The sequence below is a fragment of the Phoca vitulina genome, unplaced genomic scaffold (genome assembly GCF_004348235.1).
Source record: "Phoca vitulina isolate PV1807 unplaced genomic scaffold, GSC_HSeal_1.0 scaffold79, whole genome shotgun sequence".
Taxonomy (NCBI): Eukaryota; Metazoa; Chordata; class Mammalia; order Carnivora; family Phocidae; genus Phoca; species Phoca vitulina.
The window spans coordinates 6,367,527-6,383,409 of record NW_022589782.1 but is presented as its reverse complement, the minus strand read 5'-3'; the positions used below and the strand labels follow the sequence as shown (position 1 = coordinate 6,383,409).

At 44.8% G+C, this 15,883-nt stretch overlaps 1 protein-coding gene across 2 annotated transcripts in view; it reads right to left on the bottom strand.

Moving 5' to 3' along the window:
- Positions 1 to 4,023: 4,023 nt before the first annotated feature.
- The window catches only part of TMEM225B (transmembrane protein 225B), a 33,310-nt gene continuing 21,450 nt past the window's right edge, over positions 4,024 to 15,883 (bottom strand). Inside the window, exons 3-8 of one of the 2 annotated variants that reach the window (XM_032394043.1) lie at positions 14,661 to 14,739; positions 12,894 to 13,104; positions 11,254 to 11,400; positions 10,761 to 10,832; positions 10,297 to 10,434; positions 4,031 to 4,373 (exon numbers count right to left, since the gene is read on the bottom strand). In XM_032394043.1, coding sequence (XP_032249934.1) covers positions 4,201 to 4,373; positions 10,297 to 10,434; positions 10,761 to 10,832; positions 11,254 to 11,400; positions 12,894 to 13,104; positions 14,661 to 14,672 — 753 coding nt within the window. In that variant the 5' untranslated portion in view covers positions 14,673 to 14,739 and the 3' untranslated portion in view covers positions 4,031 to 4,200. Of the gene's footprint in view, positions 4,374 to 10,296; positions 10,435 to 10,760; positions 10,833 to 11,253; positions 11,401 to 12,893; positions 13,105 to 14,660; positions 14,740 to 15,883 lie in introns of both variants that reach the window. The other variant, XM_032394044.1, reaches the window with a different exon arrangement.

Sequence of the window (15,883 nt, the reverse complement as noted above, 5' to 3'; positions counted from 1 at the left end):
CGCGCTTTTTGTACTTTGTGCAAGGCGCAGGGGCCGAGGGTGACAGAGGGAAGCACCGAATGCTATAGGTTCGCATAAGAGGGGCCTCCACCCGAGTAGTTGGGAGGAGGGAGTCAGGGAAGGCTTCCTGGAGGAGCCGGCACCTCAGCTCAGATTTGAAGGGTGGACCTTTTAAAAAGTGAGGTGAGTGTCCCTAGTGAGTGTGGAGGGATTGACCTCATTCCCACACCACGCAGGCCACTCGAGCAGACGGTTAAACTAAGTATGTCGGTTGATAAGCTAAAGGCAATGGGAAGCCATGGAAAGGTTTAAAGGCGGGAAGGGACACATTTTGGAAAGATGTTGCTGAGAACCCGTCGAGAAAGACTGAGCAAGAAGGGAGGGAGGTGGAGAAATGAGACGGCTGACTGTCGCATAAAAAGAGGCTTAAAAAGGCAGTCCAGGAGAGAGAGGGTGAGACAGACCTGGGGCATTCGGTGAGAACAGAGATTGCAAGGAGTGATTCAATAGGAAACTTACTGAGGAAGTAAAATTGCCAAGGTTTGAGGATTGATTGGGTCTGGAGGATGAGAGAGAAGGTGGAATAATTTAGTAAATGACCAAGGCCACATTTATCGATAAGAATGAACATTTAAAAAGCAGACAACTGGTTGGTCATCTGGAAAGAGATAATGTTGGGTCCATACCTTATACCGCATCCAGGACCAAGTCCAGCTGGGCTCATGGGATCTCAGATTCTTTTATATTACAAATTACATGATCAATCCACCTTGGGAATAGTGTCGGATAGCCTCCATCCACTAACATGCACTCACATCTGAGAGGTATGAGACAACCTTGTCATCCGGGGCCAAATGAAACAGCCCAATTGGCTCAATCTGTCTGGGAAAACTGAACTATTCCTAGTGATATCAAAAACCTTCCTTCAGCTTATCATGGAGAAGACACAGGGAAGAGAGCATTCTGGCAAAGGCAGGAGGAGATTGGATCAGATCACAGGTTTCCAGGGCAGCTTTGGAGAGGAAAGGGGACTCCTCTGAATTGGGAAGAAAAGATTCAAAGATGAGTGATGGTCTAGGTTGGGGCTCAGCAAACTTTTTCTATGAAAGGCCAGAAAGTAACTATCCTAGGTTTTGCTGGACACATTTTCACATACTCATTTTTGCAATCCTGTAAAAATGTCAAAGCCATGTTTAGCTCACAGCCAGCACTAGATTTGACACAAGGGCTGTAGTTGGCTGACCTCTGAAGTAGATGGTTTTAAAATCATACTATGGAGGCGTTTGAGGAGTTCTTTCTTTCTTGGCCTCCTGCCCCAGTGATATTACCTGCTGAGAATGCATGGGACAGTGATAGGCTTAAATAATGGAGTAAAAACTGAAATATCTATTGTGAGGAATGATGTAAGAAAAAATTATATGGGCACCTGGGTGGCTCAGTTGGTTAAGCATCTGCCTTCCACTCAGGTCATGATCTCAGGGTCTTGGGATCAAGCCCCAAGTTGCGTTCCCTGCTCAGTGGGGAGCCTGCTTGTCCCTCTCCCTCTGCCTTCCTCCCACACACACTCGTGCTCTCTCTCTCCCCCTCTCTCTCAAATAAATAAAATTTTTTACTTTTTTTTTTAAAGATTTTATTTGACAGAGCGAGAGACAGCGAGAGAGGGAACACAAGCAGGGGGAGTGGGAGAGACTCCCACTGAACACAGAACCCAACTCGAGACTCAATCCCAGGACCCTGAGATCATGACCTGAGCTGAAACCAGGAGCCAGACGCTTAACCAACTGTGCCACCCAGGCGCCCCCCTATTTGTCTTTCTTAAGGAACTTCATGCACGGCAAAAGATTGTATGTTTTATGTATTCAAATTCAATCATCCTTTTTTATTTTTTTTTAAGATTTTATTTATTTATTTGAGAGAGAGAGCGTGCGCACACACATACACACAAGCCCAGAGCAGGGGGGTTGGGGAGGAAGGGGCAGAGGGAGAGGGAGAAGCAGACTCCCCGCTGAGCAGGGAGCTCAATGCGGGGCTCAATCCCAGGACCCTGAGATCATGACCTGAGCGGAAGGCAGATGCTTAAGCAACTGAGCCACCCAGGCACCCTTCATTCATTCTTTTTTAAAAATCTCTGTGCCTTCCAGGGGCTCCTGAGTGGCTCAGTCCGTTAAGAGTCTGCCTTCGGTTCAGGTTATGATCTCAGGGTCCTGGGATCGAGCCCCGCATCAGGCTCCCTGCTCAGTGGGGAACCTGTTTCTCCCTCTCCCTCTGCTCCTCCCCCTGCTCATGCTCTCTCTCTCAAATAAATAAAATCTTTATAAAAAAAATATCTGTGCCTTCCATATTCCCAATGGCTAACAAGTTTTCCTCAACACCATTTGTTGAAGGCTCTATTTTTCCTTGTATAAAGTTGCCTCTGTATTTGGATTCCTATTCTGTAATCTACCTGGATCCTATGTCAGGACCTGCCAAATTGTTTAATAACCACAGTTTTATACTTATCTTTTATATTTGCAAGAGCTTTTCTACATCACTGGCCCTTCTTTCCCATGATATAAAGAGAAGATTTTTGAAGAAAAATTAACAACAATAGTCTAAAAACTGCAAAGGAAACCAGACAAATTCCAACCTCATGCTCCTGGCCCTGAGAGATCAGAATATAACCAAAGGATTGCTAGGGAAATGGCAATGTCAAAAAGAAGACAGATTTTCAGGGATGCTGAGCAAATGAAGGCACTTTTTCCTAGCAAGGAACATGGTACTGAATGAGTCAAGAGCATTGTGAGGTCCTGAGAGAAAAGAAGGGGAAAAGGGAGGAAGGAAAGAGGGAAAGAGACAGAGGGGCAGAGGGAAAGAGGAAGAAAATTATCTGATAGAAGACATCACCTCTCTGGTTCTTTAAAGAAAAATGGGTAGAATTATACCTGGCCTATCTTTAGCAGGACAAAGTAAAATAGCGGATGTAAGAGTTGCTTTAGCATTAACCGTAGAAATGAAGGTTATAGGGGACACCTAGTTGCTCAGTCAGTTGAGCGACTGACTCTTGATTTCAGCTCAGGACCTGAGATTGGGCTCCCCATACCTGTTTCTGAAGTTGCACTGCTTAAGTTATAAGAGCTCCCCCCCTCCATGTGTTCCTTGCAGAGCAAAGTGGGGAAGCATTGCTGGTGGGTATTGTTCAGATGAAGGGTGGATATGAAGTCTGCAGAGGGCTTGGATCACTGTTCTAGCCACCCCCCCACCCCCCCCCCCCCCAAGCGTTCCTACTTCCCAGCCATACCCATCCTAGCTGGGGGGCTGAGAGCTCCCCAGTCTGTAAGCACCGTCAGGACACGTTAGAGATGCCCCTGGCTTTAGTGAGAGGATGGACAGCCATATGTTAGTTGGCTAACTTGCCTCTGCTTGCCCCCGGGGGGTTACAGACCCATTAGGCTCAGACTTCCAGATCTGGGGGCTTAATCCTGAGAAGCATTGACCTTTAACCACTCCCAACCCTTCCCTCCAACACATACTTAAGTTTACTGTACTGAGTCACACCTTTGTCTGGGGACATCAGTTTTTCTTTTTTTTTTAAGATCTTATTTATTTGAGAGAGAGAGAGAGACACAGTGAGAGGGGGAACACAAGCAAGGGGAGTGGGAGAGGGAGAAGCAGACTTCCCACGGAGCAGGGAGCCCGATGTGGGGCTCGATCCCAGGACCCTGGGATCATGACCTGAGCCGAAGGCAGACGCTCAACCAACTGAGCCACGCAGGCACCCCCATCACTTTTTCTTTTTAATGTCACTAACTCAAACACTCTCTGTTGTGGTTATATTCTGTTCGGTTTTTGTTTTACAAAAGCTCGCTTCACTTGATCATTTTGTCATATTCCTTCCTCCCCTCCTGTCCTCCAGGCTGGTTTTCTTGAGGTTTGGATTAACATTCAGTAGTCATTTTATTGAAAACACCTGCAAAACAAAACAAAACACACACACACACACACACACACACACACACACACACACACCCCACTCAGGAAACAGAATAATTCAAAAAACTTTTAATAAATTGCAAAGACAAGCAAGACAGAATCACTGTGAGTACGGGGAAGGGGAGCACTGATCTGACTCGGGAAGCTCATCAGAAGCTGCAGAGACTGGCTGCCCCTTAGGCCCCCACGCAGGCACTCACACAGCTGACGGGTGGAGGACATTCTCCCGGACTAGATCATCGTTTCTTCCTTCAGCAGTGTCTCCTTTTGTATTGAGCTCAGGTCTCCTCCCAAACTCTCCAGATTCTCCAGGTGGGGGACCCCTTGGGTTTCCTCGATACTCCGGGAGTTGGGCAACCGATGGCGGCTAAGGCAGGCTGTTTCTTGAAAGAGGCAGATGGCACCTGGGTAACAGCGAAAGTTTGGGTCAGGCTGGAGAGTGAGGTCAGGAACTCCCTCCTCGAAGGTGACCCCCTCTGGTCTGCACCCACCCTTCCTAGTTCTCCCCTCCAATATAGAGTATTACAGAGACAGACAGAAAATAGAATGCATCACAAGACAAGGCATACAAAAAGATGGATAAAACTCACAAAACCATAGCCAGTACTGGAAGGCATCTTAGCAACCGGCTAACTATTAATAGGTAAGAAAACAAGGTTTAAGAGGAAGGTCAAACACAAAACCCAGGCCTCTTAATGCCCAACTCAAGACCCCCAGTAAAGTAAAAGAAAGGAAAAAGAGAATTGTTGTCATAAAACAAATGGAGACATCTTGAGTGAATAATAAATGTTGTATTAAGGTTAAGGCTAAGAGAAAGAACAACTTCTATGTTCAGCATGATAGCAGACTACATACTCTCCCAATAAAAACAACAAAAATTCTATAGAAGATATTTCTTCAAACACCTATTTGTAAATACATCATCAAACTGGCATCAGGGTAAGGCATTCTTAGGAACAAAACCCTAGTGAAAACAGAAACCTAGAGAGTTTAAGCAAGCACACAATTAGCCTTCACGTTGGAGACATACACTCAACCCAGGTAACCCTGAGTTTTCGTTCTGTTGGCCATTTGGGACACAAAATGAGAGGAAAAGCTCAGGGCCTGCTCAAGATGAGCAATCTAAGAAGGGTCTGCCATATGAAGCTAGAACTTCCAAGTTACCTGTATTGACTGAGAATTCATAAACAGAGGCTAGCTGTTCTGTGGGTCTGCAACTAAAATTCACAATACCTGTTGTGATCCTTGGCTAGCTGTGCACCCAAGCATCAAGCAGAAGCAAATGCAAATCCCTTTCTGAAAAAACGCTTTAAATACAGGCCTCAAAGAATTTCTACCCGAAAAAAAAAAAAATTCCAAGGAAAATGAATTCACAAACATACCAAGAAACAAGACACCATAAGCAAGAGCCTGCAAAACAGCAGCCGACGGACTCAGACCAGCATATCATATCATTCAGTTGTTAAACTTATAGGACACAGAATGCAAAGTATGCTTAACATGTATAATAAAAATATGTTTAGAGAACAGATTAAAAATGTGAGGGGGCGCCTGGGTGGCTCAGTCGTTAAGCGTCTGCCCTCGGCTCAGGTCATGATTCCAGGGTCCTGGGATGGGGCCCCGCATCGGGCTCCTTGTTCAGCAGGGGAGTCTGCTTCTCCCTCTCCCACTCCCCTTGCTTGTGTTCCCTCTCTCGCTGTGTCTCTCTCTGTCAAATAAATGAATAAAATCTTTAAAAACTATATATGTGAGGAAAAAGAGTATAAAAATAACACGAATTAAGGGAAAATATAATTTCCAGTTATAAAAACAGATTGACTGAAATAAAAATTTAATAGGTGAAGCAGCCAACCAGACTCAGCTGAGAAGTGAATGGATGAAACTGAAGATACATCTATATGAGTTATTCAGAATGCAGCCCAGAAAGACAAAGAGATGGAAAGCATGAAAAGAGAGAGAGAGACATATGATAGAGTGACAAAGTCTAACAGATGTCTTCCTGGAGTTCCACAAAGAAAAGAAAAGAGAAGGAAAGAACATAGAGATAAAGAGATTAAAATGATAGAGAAATTTTGAAAGACATCATTCCTCAGACAGTTCATACCACAAGTCATGATACAAATATCCACACCCTGTAAAGTAGCAAAGAAAGTCTGAGAAAAAACAAAGATTGCTTCAAAAAGAATGATATTTTTAGAGTCAACAACAATGGAAGTGGTAAAATAATAATAATAATAATAGAATAATATCTTGAATGCTTGGGGATACTGTCAACTTAAAAATGTAAGTTCAGCAAAACTAATTTTCATAAACAAAAATGAAAGGAAGATAATTTCATACAAACAAAATATGAGAGAGTGTATCTCTAACTGACCCTAATAAAACCCATTATAAAGGATGTATTTCAGGCAGAAGGACAGAAGGTCTGAGAAGGTTTGATAAGCAACTAAATTGGCAAATATGTGGGTAAATTTAAACCAACAAATATCGAATGCATAAAATAACAGTACAATCAAATATATAGAATTAAAAAGAAAACAGAAGAAACTAAAACGTGCGAAATAGCATATAAATTGGAAAGGCATTACCTTGTATTATTTATAAAGAAAATAAATATGTTGATGAACTTTCACCTTTGTTTAGTAAGCATGTTAAAATGTCAAGAGTAGCTACTACAAAAATACAAATAGACTACATAACTTCCAAACTAAAGAGGGGGAAAATATAATGAGAACTGTATCGATAAAAGTCAATCAATTCAAAGCAAGGCAAGAGAGGTTGGGGGGTGGGGAGCAGAAAAAACTGAAAACAAAAAGTAAGGTGGTAGGAAAAAATAGAACCATATCAGTAGTCACAATAAATGTATATCAATAATAAATGCTCCAGTTAAAAGACAATGATTATAAAACTAGATGAAAAAAATACAATCATCAGCTATATGATTACATATAAGTAAAAGATTAGAAAGATATATAACAGGCAAATACTAACCTAAAGAATGTAGAAGTAGCTAGAGTAATATCAGATAAAACAGACTTTAGCAAAAGGGATTACTAGAAATAAGAAGGATCACAGCATGCATAATGATTAAAAGTTCAATTCACCAGTAAAACAGAACAATTCTTTTTTTTTTTTTTGCCTTTAAAATCATTTTATACACAATTTTCCCAACTTGTTCCCCCCCCCAAGTTAATAGAGCATGAATGGCTCTCCACATCAATACATAAAGACTTATTATACTTTTTAACAGCTACATAGTACTTCATTACATGAATGTAACATAATTTTATATATTTCCCTTCCTTAGATAATGCTGCTGAGAACATTCTTGTATTTTCCCATACTTGTGCTAGTATTTCCATTTCGTTGGGTTTTGAAAGGCTTGTTCTATAGTTGAACTGAAATCTGTCAACCTGTGAATTTCTCTGCGGCTGCCACTCCTTTGATGTGGTTTTCTACTTCGCTGTGAGCATGAGTCGGCTTATAAAAAATTGTGAATACAATTTCATTATACATATATTTGTCTCTTTTACTGGCAAAGTTGAACACATGTGTTTTCTTGCTTTATCCTTGAAGCAAGTATGATGCAATTAAAACGTGAGTTAACTTTGTTAATAACTGAATTTCTGGACAGGTATGCTTTTATAGGAGACTGTGATTTTGTGGATCTTTCCACGTTGCTTCAACTCTGTTTCTTGGCCTGAGTGATGCCAACCATATCTGTGCATTCTGTGGTAGAGCAAGGTCAATTGTTAGGCTGTCATTAAGCTGCTTATGAGGACAGTTTAGAGGAGTTTTGCAGGCAAAAATCAAGAGAAAAGCATATTTTTGAAAAACAAATTCATTATTTTCAGCTATTGTTTTAATTTTTTTATTGTGGTAAGAATACTTAACATGAGATCTACCTACGTAACAAATTTGTAAGTGTACAGTACGGTATTGTTAACTATAGGCATTACGTTGTGCAGCACATCTTTAGAACTTACTTATCTTGAATAACTAAGACATTATATCCATCAAACAACATTTCATTTCACCGTCCTAGGCCCTGGCAACTACCATTCTACTCTGCTTCTACAACTTTGACTATTTTGGTCATCTCATATTGTGCAATCATGCGGTATTTGTCCTTCTGTGACTAGCTTAAAATAGGACAATTCTAAATCAAGATTAGAATATAATAAATAAGCTTGATCTAATGTTTATAAAAGTTGCACTCAACATAAAACATGAAAATGGACCTCAAACTAGGCTATAAAACAAGTCTCAATAAATCTGAACACATTAGGATTATATAGACCAAGATCTCTCATCACATTGAAATTAAGTCAAAATCATTTAACACAAAGATACAATAAAAAATTATATGCTTGGAAATGTAAAAGTATAGTTTAAAATAATTCATGGATCAAAAAAATCATAAGGGGAACTAGAAAATATTTGAAATAGAACAGTAACATAAAATATTGCATATGAAAATGGGAGCTGCAAATGAAGCAATTCCTAGAGGGAAATTGAAGCTTTAATTGCCTACTTAGAAAAGAAGAAGTAGGGGCGCCTGGGTGGCTCAGTCGGTTAAGCGTCTGCCTTCAGCTCAGGTCATGATCCTGGAGTCCCAGAATAGAGCCCTGCATTGGGCTCCCTGTTCAGCGGGGAGTCTACTTCTCCCTCTGCCCCTCACCCTTCTCATGCTCTCTCTCTCATTCTCTCTCTCTCTCAAATAAATAAATAAAATCTTTAAAAAAAAAAAAGGAAAAGAAAAGAAGTAAGCAATGAGTTTAGATCCCGACTTAAGAAGCTGGAAAAGGAATAGCAGAATAAATGCAAAAAAGTAGTAGTGACGGAGGTTCAAAATAAGAAGCAAAAATTAATTAAATAGAAAACAAACATAAAATATGAAGGTTCAAGAAAGCTAAACGCTGGTTCTTTGGAAAGACTAAAAATGTGGTAAACCTCTGACAAACCTGGCAATGAAAAAAGAGAAAATTAAGTATGAAAAATGAAGCACGTAACTACAGATGCATCACAAAATAAAGTTAAAAAAGAAAACATTTCGAGTAACTTTATGTCAATAAATTTCAAAATTTAGACAAAATATATAAACTTACAGAAATATATATAAATTACCAAAACTAACTCAAGGAGAAAGCAAATACCTCAATAGTCCTATAGTCATTAAAAGAAACTGAATCGTGAGCTTAAAATTCTCCCACAGAGAAATACCATGCTCCTTCTACAAACAAGCTTAGTTGTACAATTAAATACTTAAGATGGTAAAAATGAATGAACCTTAGAGTTCCTTGTATTAACATGGAGGTTATACTGTTGTACAAACACAGTATGATTATACAAGGTTTTAAAACAAGTAAAACAAAGTAATAAAGTGTTTAAGGATAAATACACATGTAGTAAATATGATGATCACAAACTTCAGAATAATCGGTTCCTGAGGGGAGACAAGAGGACGAGATCAGGAAGAGCCACATGGTTGAGCGGGGGAAGACTTCAAAGATACTTAATATTCTACCATATTTCATCAATGTTGACAAGCCCATTTTTTTCACATTTCTGAAATGAGGATGTGCCTTACAAGCTACAACACCTTATAATTAATTATTCTTGGCATCCTTTTTTCTTTCTCGGTGATACATAAATAAGAATGTAACTTACAAACAGTGGATTCCATGAAAATATGGCTAGTTCTTAAACTAAATGGTGGAAATGGGCATACAGTTTATTTTTAATTACCTAGCTCACATATTATAAATATTTTTATATATTCAATGTATAATAAAATCAAGTTAAAATAGATTATATTATGGGTCAGGTTAATATAGCAGGAAGATTAGGAAAAAGGACAAAATTAGATAGTATTGAGGGCTTAGATGGGATGGTATACAAAGATAAGACAGTAAGGTGAAGGTGAGGTGAATAGATAGAGACAGGCATAGAAACGTGTAGGAGTCAGGACAGAATAAGACAGAATATGAAATCTGGAGGTTGGTTCTAAAGTCAAGGAGGACAAGGATGAGAGATAGGGCTGAGCTCCAGAGCAGTGCTGTTCAGTAGAGCTTTCTGCAATGATGGAAATTTCTACATCTGCACCACTAAATATGGCAGCTACTAGATACATCATAATGTTACCAAACACCTGAAATGTGGCTAGCAATGACTGAAGAACTGAATTTCTATTTACTTCACTTTAGTTAATTAAATAGCCACAAGTAGCTAGTGACTACAGCTTTGGACAGCACCACTCTAGAGCGTCCATGGCTCTTGAATCCAGACAGAGGACAGGGAGAAGGGCACCAGCCCCAGGACACTCACCAGCCACTATGAACAGAACGATGGCAAAGCCAAGGACGTAGTAAGGCCACTGCACGGAGATCTGGGGGGGGGTGGGCTTCATCCTCAGATTCTGGATCTCCAGGGCATGCAGCAACAAGGCCAGGAAGGCACAGACCCCTGCAGGGTCACAGGGAGGCCCTCTTGCTCTCCTCCCGTGGTTCCCACCTTTGCTCTTAATCAGACAGAGTCTCGTGGCCCACAACCGGTGCGGCTCCTGTGTGGAGGCCCTTTTCCCCAGCCCACACCTGTGCCCTCTCAGAGCCCGTAACCTCTACCCCACATGCCTGTCTTTCCCTCCATCCCAGCTCATTTCAAAGCCCATGTGCCTCACCTCCCAGGGGCCCCATAACCAGAAACCCCTTTCCCGGGTCCCCTCTGTGCCCGTGCCATCGGCTGACTCCAGATGGGGCCCCCTGGGTGTGATGCTTTGGGTACAACTCAACCTGATCTTCCCACTGTGAGCGTTCCACCTCCTTCATGTGATGGGAGCCTCCCAGGGTAGGGCCATGGCCAGCCTTTTAAAGTCAAAAGGTTCCAAAGGGCAGAGATGGTGTCTTCCATCCATTCGTCCAAGAACACTTATATTTCACTTATATTATATATTTCACTTCCATATTATCATTCTGTGCCAGATTCTATGACAGTTGCTGGGATAGAGGTTATGGTAAAAAGAGCCCCAGACAAATGGCCCCAAGCCAATGCAGTGAGTGCTGTGCTACTTGGAAGTGCAGGGTGCCCAGCGACCCCTGGGAAGAGCGACTGTCATCCTGGGGGGCAGGCTGCCTCAGAGAAGGCAGCAGGAGAGAGGGGCCCTAAAAATTCCCTCTCTCCTGACATCACAGAAACCAACCATCTCCCTGCCTTTGGGTGCCCCCCTCAAACCCTCCCCAAAGCTGAGGCTTGCCTGAGGACAAGGCTTGCCTGCCTGTTCCACACCTGTGAGGAAGCTGATGAAGGCTGACACCAAATTGTGCTTCCGGGTCCTCGGAAACAGCTGAGATGCAAAGGACACCAGGATGAAGGTGGTGAGGAAAGACAGGATGACTGCAGACAGCAGGAAAACGCGGCCAAGAATGATGTGCACTGCAGAGGAGGGAGGCTGGGCTGCAGCTGGGCACCCTGACCCGTGACAGGGGACAGAGCCCCGCAGAGCCTGCGCAGAGAAGGCCCCCGGAGCTCGCCACCCTCAGTCCCACAGTGTGGCCAGGGACCATGGCTCCAACCCCACCACTTTGCCTCCAAGAGTGCTCTGGTCCCAACATTTTGTTCCCTGTGACATGGAAGTGTATGGGGAAAAAAAATTAGATGGGCAAACGGTCATTTTAATAAACAATAAAAATTATAAAATTTGCATGTGAAAACGTGAAGAATTGTATCAGTACTGGTTCACACTGAAATAAGCCGCCGGTGGAAAATCAGAACTTGTGAGGTTAAGATGTTCTGAACTCTGGGGGAAATGCTTATTTAATTATCCTGGTTAACAGAAGTAATGAAACAGACCCAAAATAGCAGAGCCAGGGTCTTGATGATCCCCTACTGGCGTGACTCAGACCCATGTTAAAACAAGTTTGTATACCCTCCTAAGCATTCAGAGATGGACAGCTGGTGGTGGGACAAAAACACAAGGGTGTTGCTAAAGACCTAAATGTTTTAGATTCTACTCTTGGGTTAAACCAATGGTTCTCAATTGGGGGCAGTTTTACACCCCCACCAGGGATATTTGGCAGTGCTAAGAGGTAATTTTGGTTGTCGAAACTGAGGGCATCAATCGGGTAATAGAGGGTAAGGGTGCTGTTAACTGTCCTGCAAGAAACAGGAAAACCCCCACAACAAAGATTATCCAGCCAAAGTGTCAGTAGCGCCAAGGCTGAGGAACTCCAGATCAAAGAGCGCACACAGTGTGGCCCATCTTCCCCAAAGAGGTTTCTCCTCTTCTATTACCAGGAGAGAGCCCCTAAGGGCTCTTCCCCAAAGAGGCTCACCTCTTTTCCAAGACAGACATCCTCCTGACCTTCCCAAGTCCCTTGTAAAACACGGCCTCAGGTGTGTCCACAGTCCATTGAGCTCATATTCGTGTGCATTCCCTTGAAAACGCGGTACTCGGGCCTAAGTACCTTATCTGCAGAGCTGCCACCCAGAGTTGGACAGGTGTTTGGCAGAGGGGACAAGCGGGGGCTGAAATCCAGCCTGCACTCTACTAACAAGGCTGTTCCCCAGCTGGGAGCTGTGCCCACACAAAAAGGTCCCATGTCGGGGAGCTAACAGCAGCCCTGAGAGGTGGCAGGCCCTCACACAGTAGGGCAGGACCCCCACCCCTCCATCCTAGGTGGAGCCACTCCTACCCCAGAAAGAAACTTTGTTGCTGACACATTTGCTGCTGACCCTGGTGGTCAACGTGATACTATTAACCTTTTGCTAGCCACATACATTCAGCTAACCTCAGAGCAGAGACTCAGAAAATGCCCTTATGGGCTTATTAAATTCTGTCCTCTCTGACTCCATCCAGTCCTCTGTCACCCAACCCCCAACCTGGCCCCATCTACCCCTGTCCTGTCCCTGCCTCCATCCCTCCTTACCTGATAAGGGTCGAGGCTTCCAGCATTTGATATGGAAGCAGTTCTCAAACAGGCCACTGAAAAACACCTCATGGGACTCCTCGTTTACAAGCCGTACCCAGAAGGGAAAGATGGAGACCAGCAGTATGAGCAGGTAGCCCAAGGAGGTCAAGGCAGGGGCTACGGCCCATGTGAATCCCTTCACGTCCTTGTCCTCTAAAGTCAGCATCACCTGTTCAAGGGAAAAGGGAGGGGCAAGGAGATGACGCCCGCAGAAATGTTAGCCCATACGTGAGCCTCGGGAAATGTTGATTTCTCTGCGTGGATAAACTTTACAACCTTACAGACCTCTTCAGCAGACCTAAAAAATGCATGACATTTTCTGCTGCTAAGTCACCGGGGTATCTTGGGCAAGTAGGGTCCCTTCTCTGAGCCCCGATTTCAGCCTCAATAAAATGAGGTTTAGGTTGGACTAGGCCATCCCCAAACCTCCGCCAACCCTAAAGTTCTCACCGCTGGATTCTGTTAACAATCACCCCACCTACAAAGACCCTCGGCACTGTGCTCCACCGGCAGCTAACGGCCAATAGCCCTGGGGATTTCAGGATGACCCCGGCGGTGGTAATTAGGCCGGGGTCTGAAGTGTAGAAGACGAGGCCCTCAGAGGGAGTGGGCTGCTCTCTCTGGTCCACACCCTGTGCAAACATCTGTGCTCATGCCCAGGCATTGTGGCCTCTCTCGGTCCCGAGGCAGACCCCCTCACTGCAGCTGGGGCAGGGAGTGCCTCTGAGGTTGTGGGACCCGCAGAGGGCAGAGTGTGGGTGCACTCTTGCAACCCCCCTCCCAGATCCACTGTTTATAAACACATTAACAGCTATTCATCTCTGAGTGCTGTCAGACTGGTTTGCAAACATCCTCATGGGCTTTCACCTCCTTCCTGTCACTAGCTTCCCTTCTTCCCACCTGAATAATCCTTCCCTCTGTCTAAGGCTCCCCTTAGATCTTCCCTCCACCCTCCAGGCCACACTGATAAGTCACCTCAACTGCCAGGCCTCAGTTTCCTTTGCCCTAAAATGATGGAGGGGCGCCTGGGTGGCTCAGTTGGTTAAGCGACTGCCTTCGGCTCAGGTCATGATCCTGGAGTCCCTGGATCAAGTCCCGCATCGGGCTCCCTGCTTGGTAGGGAGTCTGCTTCTCCGTCTGACCCTCCCCCTTCTCATGTGCTCTCTCTCATTCTCTCTCTCTCAAATAAATAAATAAAATCTTTAAAAATAAAATAAAATAAAATAAAATAAATAAAATAAAATAAAATGATGGAGTCGGTCGGCCCCAAGAGCAGTCCTGGCTCTAAAACTCTCTGGTAGGAGTCATGGCTCCATCCTGACCCCCATGCTCCGGATGGGACGGAGTTCGCTAGACACTGTCAGCGAGCGGCTGGTCTGCGCCCCTGTTTGTCCTCCCACAACCTCAACTTGTCTAAAACTGGCTTTCGTGTTTTCCCCCATTTTGGCCATGATCCGTCACCATATACTGGCCTGGAGCTTGCACTGGCCTCTCTCTGTCTCTCACCACGCCTCCATCTCATTGGCCTTCCTCCCGGGAAGTCCCCAAGCCCCCACCCTTCCTGCCTGATGCCCACAGGTCTCCTTTCCAAGCACCTCCGGCCTCCACGCAGGCCTTCCTTCCCTGGGGGTGCCCTGCCTTCCCTGTAAAGCTCAGCTTGGCCCCGTAAACCACATGCAGCCCTCCCAGCCACCAGCCACTGTCCGTCATTCCCTCCACACTTACTGGACGCCCCATGCCCAGCTCAGGACAGCAGCAGCGATTCAGGGATGAAAAAAGACAGGAACTCGCAGGCTCTTGGTAACTATGGGGGAGAAAGACATATAAACAGGTCACTGGGTACAATGCTTTCCTCCCCCCTGCCTGGGTGACTTCAGGGCCAGGTGCACCCCAGCGCACCACCTCCTGTCTGTCGTTATCCCCCTCCTCTGCCCCTCCCCACCCCGCAGCTCTCCATCGAAGAGGACCTTGCCAGCCTTTTGGAACAGCCCTTAGCACGGGGATTGGATGACTGTGCCCCATGGATATACAACTTGGGGGATGCACTGATCTAGGCCAGACTCAAAGGACCCTAGCCATGTTAATACAATAGGGAATCTGCAGATCCCTTTGTACTGTTGAAATGGAGAACAGGAGACAAAAGACCCACCACTGGTCCAGGATCCCATAGTCGGTCAGCGCTGGGGCAAGGACTAGAATCCCACATGGTTACCTTCCCTCTCACTTCAGGCCTCAGGCCAGGAATTCAGTTTGGTGACTCTCAAGTCAGGAATTTAGTGGAATCTGTGAATTCTTCCTACTAGGTATGCTCATTTGCATGTGTGAGAAAGGGAGAGTGAATGGGGGGGAGGGGTAGAATTGACAAAACTTTTTATTTTGCCAAAAGCATTCAAAACAGGGACGCCTGGGTGCTCAGTCAGTTAATCCTCTGATCCCGGGGTCCTGGGATAGAGTCGTGCATGGGGCTCCCTGCTTAGCAGGGAGTCTGCTTCTCCCTCAGCCTGCCTCTCCCCCTGCTTGTGCTCGCTCGTTCTCTCTCTGACAAATAAATAAAATCTTAAAAAAAAAAAAAAAAGCATTCAAAACAAAACAAAAACAACTGTCAGCAACTATCACACTGTCTTAATTATTATTTAAAAAGACCCAGGAAAGTAAAAGAGTTGCTCGCTCGCTCGCGGAGCCTGGACCGCCGGGAGCCACCACGGGCCTGGGGGAGCTTCCTCAGTCCGGGTTCCCTCTGGAAGAGTCCCTGAGCCACCCTGCAGCAGCCTGGATGCAGCCCTGTCCCCTCCCAAGGCCCCGCGCAGCCCCCGGCTCAGCAGGGAACTGTACTGGGGGTTGAAAGAGGTGGGCGACAGAAAGTACTTCTGGGTTGGAATGGTGGGGGTACCTGTCAGGGCCGCGGGGAGCCTCATTCCCTTTCCCACCAGTGATTCGGGGCAACTTGG